Here is a 4,245-nt window from a genome sequence, read left to right as displayed (position 1 = left end):
TATAATTAGTATTTATTCATATATTATATTTTAAAATCAAAGAACTACTAATCAGGATATAATTAAAGAAATAAGAGTTGATGTTCCTTTTGGAATAATCCACCAATTTCTCTAAATGAAACACTATCTACAGATTTGCATCGAAGCGTTTCTTATGATAGTGATTTTAATCACTGTCAAATACCATCTATACTTGTCCCATCTATGCCTCGTCTACACTGTGCCTCGACCCCACTGTGCTACCGTTTTTTTTTTACTTAAAACTGCCATAACTTTTATTTTTGCGCCTGTTACCACTTTTTCTTAGCTCTCACCGAACCAATTTTTTTCAACGATACGTCAAAATGTTACAAATTTTATCTAGTCAAAGACATTATCCTCAAAAATTGAAAAAATTTTCCTTGTTCCCCGTAAATGGGGAAAATCTCCAAAGAAATAACAAATTTAAAAATTGCTAATTTTTTACTTTTTTTCAATTTCTTTTACTTAAACCTGTAATAACTTTTTTAAAAATGTCCAAATCAATGTTATTTTTTTTTATATAGATTTTTTTTTTTTATATAGATACGTGAGGTACTTACTTATCATTTTGTATATTTTTTTTATAAATCTGACCTTTTACCTGACCACAGGGAGGGATTTAAAATGAAATTTTTTTCAGAAAAAAATACTAACACTTTTATATATATCTTAAATTAAAGCTGATGTAATATAATTAATTATGAAAAAAAAAAATTCGGACTTTTTTTCTTCCCGATAAAAACGAAGTTTATAAAAAAAAATAAAATTTTTCTAAAAAAATTCTTTTTTATATTTTTAACGTTATAATGCTATAACTTTTTGAAAAATGTATGGATCATTATAATTTTTTCATGGTAACTACTATTAATATATGTTTTTAATGTTTTTAAATCGGACCATTTCCCTTTATGCAAGGGGGGTGCAAAACTTTTAAAATGCGTATATTAAGTAGAACTTTTTCAACTTAATTTTTGGAAGTGTTCCGGAAATACTGACACTTTTATATATATTTTAAACTTATGTTATATATTTTAATATGAAAAAATTGTTTTTTTTAATATCTGCCCATACAAATTCTCAGCTCTCACTGGACCAATTTTTGATAAGTATTAACTCGTTTTTTACAAATTAGTAATTATCTCAAAATTAGAAGATAGAAAAAATCTAATTGCAGATTTGAAAATCAGTTTAAAAATTAGTTAAAAAAGTGTATTTTTAACTCTGATATAAATTCTAATTAGACCAGTTTATTTATTCATAATAAAAAAAAAAATTATTACATGAAAAGTTTTGCTTTAAGCCCTTCAATTTTTATACATGTTAGAATTATAAAATATACAACTACCTTTTAATCTTTTATGATATCTCCGTAAAAATTACAATAATAATTTATTGAATATCTATTTCATACTAAATTTAAATACCTTAATAAGTATTTATTCGTATATTATACTTATAAATCAAAGAACTAATAATCAGTACATATTTAAGGATATAAGAATTAATGTTGCTTTTTGAATAATTCCCAAATTTCTTAAAATTATATACTATATTAGATTTGCATATATGCGTTTCTTATTACTGTGATTAAAATCACTGTCAAATATCATCTATACTTATCTTAAGTATGCCATGTTCACACCGCTTTATTTGAGTTTACTTGATATTTTATTAATATTACAAAAATAATTGAGTTTTTATTTTAAGTTTTTGGTAAGGTAATTGTTTTTTCTAACATTAATAATAAATATTCAGTTAACACACAACATTTTTTCAAAGTTTTTAAATATTTTATTATATAAACATCAATCAATTTTTTTTATTTGTGTAGGACCAGCTGACGATTATTACGGTAATGCCACTTTGATGCACTGTTTTTTTTCAAAATATACGCTGAGGTATTTAGAATTGAATGAAAAATATATTAATTCAATTTGTGATAGAAATACTAGTGATACAGTAACAGAAGATACACTTAATTTTTACATATCTAATCTTCTGTTTCAATCTGAAAATATTATGGCAATGCTTGATGAACTAAGAAACAAACAAAAAAATCATTTTGTTCATGATTTGATGTCAGTTAATTTATATTTAAATAATATTACAGGAAATTTAAGTACAAATTTTCAAAAAAATGTTGATCTTCAGAATGAAAATAATAACATTGAAATACGTCGACAAATTTTACAAGAAAACTTAAATATTTTAAAAAGCTATATTTTAAAATATTTAGACACGAATTGTCATGTAGTTTTAAGTAATCAGATCGATATACATTTTAAAGATCTAAATCAAATAGTAACAATACCCGTGCATGATAAAGTTGATAGTCATACTGAAAAAATATTGGCAGATATACAATTACTGCAATATTATGGACACGCAGTATTTAAAACAATAGTTAATAAAAATGATTATAAAGATTTTCATCCAAAAAATATGTTGTTCTATTATTTGATGACTGGAAATGCTAAACCTGATGAAATAACTGAAAATAACTCGATAGAGCACATTGCAAGATTTGATGACGGATTAAGTGCAATTAGAGAAGTAATACTTAAGTCAAGTCATGATAGTATTTTAAAACATACAGTTGTTGATGTTTTTTATTGCGTGTCTTTAAATTTTAATGCAGACTATGTTAAAGCTTTCCAACAAATTGTACTATCAGCTACAATTCATCCAATTTTTAAGGCAATAAGTCAATACATTATAGGATTTAAACAAATATATTTCATTGCTAAAGTTTCAGATAAATATGCTACAATTATAACCGATATTGGAAATTCCTTGTTAAAAAGTATTAGACAATTTTTCAATTTAAATTTGTTTTCAGAAGAAATTAACACATACCTGAAAGGCGTACTAAATAAACTTGAATTCATTGTAAATTATAAAACAAAGAAATTAATCAAGTTAAGAGCACCTAACATAGTTAGTGAATTATTATCGCTGTGTTCAAAGCCTATGGAATTAAATTGGTTGGTGTTTATCATTGAAGATAATTTCAAAAATACAATGAATGAAGATAAATTAGATTTATTAACTAATGATTTAAGAACTATTACAAACAAAATATACATGTATGTAAAATCATTATCAATACGTAGACATATTTTCAATATTGTTAAACGATCAATTTCTCACGATGATATGTTTAAAATGAAACCTATAGATATTTTACAAATATGTTCAAGGGATGCATAAAAAATTAAATTATAATCTTTTATTTTTTTATATAAAATAATATAAACCTGATATATATTGAGAATCTTCGGTTATAGGTTTTTGGTATTTGGTATTTTGTTTGGTTATATGTTAATTGGCTGAGGTTTTTCATTTAACTTAGTTTTAGTCTATATAATTTACTTGAAAAATACTTATGTAATGTTTTTAAATAACAATTCTTTTTACTAAATTATAAAATAATTAAATCCTTATATTATTTTTTAGATAGTGGAAATAATGTTAGAAAAATATTATAAAATATCTATATTTTAAAGGATTTATTTATTAAAATATTTGATACTTCAAGATTTTCAGTCTTTTTTATAAATGTATTTCAGTTTATTTTATAAAACATATTAATGCTTAGTAAAATTGATTGATATGATGACTTTTACAAGTATTTTAGCTGTAATTTAAATATTAATAATTATATTCAATAATTAAATTATTAAGTTTTATCAAGTATTTATTATTTTAAACATATTTTTTGTAATTTGTTTTTATATATCATTAGGAACTGTTGGAGTGTTAGAAAGACTTATAATTAAAATCTTTTTGATATGATATAATATATGCCATTCGACTATTTCATTTTAAAAAATATATATTTATATCTCAAGAGATATAAACGATTTGCTAGGAACACAGAAAAAAAATTAACTACAATATTAGGGTACCTACTTTACTTGACGTCTAAGTAACTTTATGAAATATAAAAAATTACTTAGTTTACGTCATTCACAGTTAAATACCTTCTATGTATAAAATTAGCAAAATTGACACAACTCCAAACGTGTACAAAAATGTTTTCAATATATTTGAATGCAGAAAAAATGTTTTTTTTTAATGAGGTTAAAATATAAAATATTACACATGCCTTAAATATTTTTCCTAAACTAAATAATTTAACTACAATGTATCATTAACTAGAAATAGTAGTCAAATATTTTAACATTAAATTTATAATATATTGTATGTATTTTGGATGATCCA

At 22.7% G+C, this 4,245-nt stretch overlaps 1 protein-coding gene across 1 annotated transcript in view; it reads left to right on the top strand.

Annotated features, from left to right (window-relative positions):
* The window catches only part of LOC126900707 (protein PF3D7_1417600-like), a 12,264-nt gene extending 8,770 nt beyond the window's left edge, over positions 1–3,494 (top strand). Inside the window, exon 3 of the mRNA XM_050676618.1 lies at positions 1,853–3,494. Within this exon, the coding sequence (XP_050532575.1) occupies positions 1,853–3,231 (1,379 nt within the window). The 3' untranslated portion in view covers positions 3,232–3,494. The remainder of the gene's footprint in view (positions 1–1,852) is intronic.
* Positions 3,495–4,245: the final 751 nt, after the last annotated feature.

The sequence above is a fragment of the Daktulosphaira vitifoliae genome, unplaced genomic scaffold (assembly GCF_025091365.1).
Source record: "Daktulosphaira vitifoliae isolate Bord-2020 unplaced genomic scaffold, ASM2509136v1 Scaffold_3, whole genome shotgun sequence".
NCBI classification, from domain to species: domain Eukaryota; kingdom Metazoa; phylum Arthropoda; class Insecta; order Hemiptera; family Phylloxeridae; genus Daktulosphaira; species Daktulosphaira vitifoliae.
This window is presented reverse-complemented; position numbering and strand designations above follow the sequence as displayed.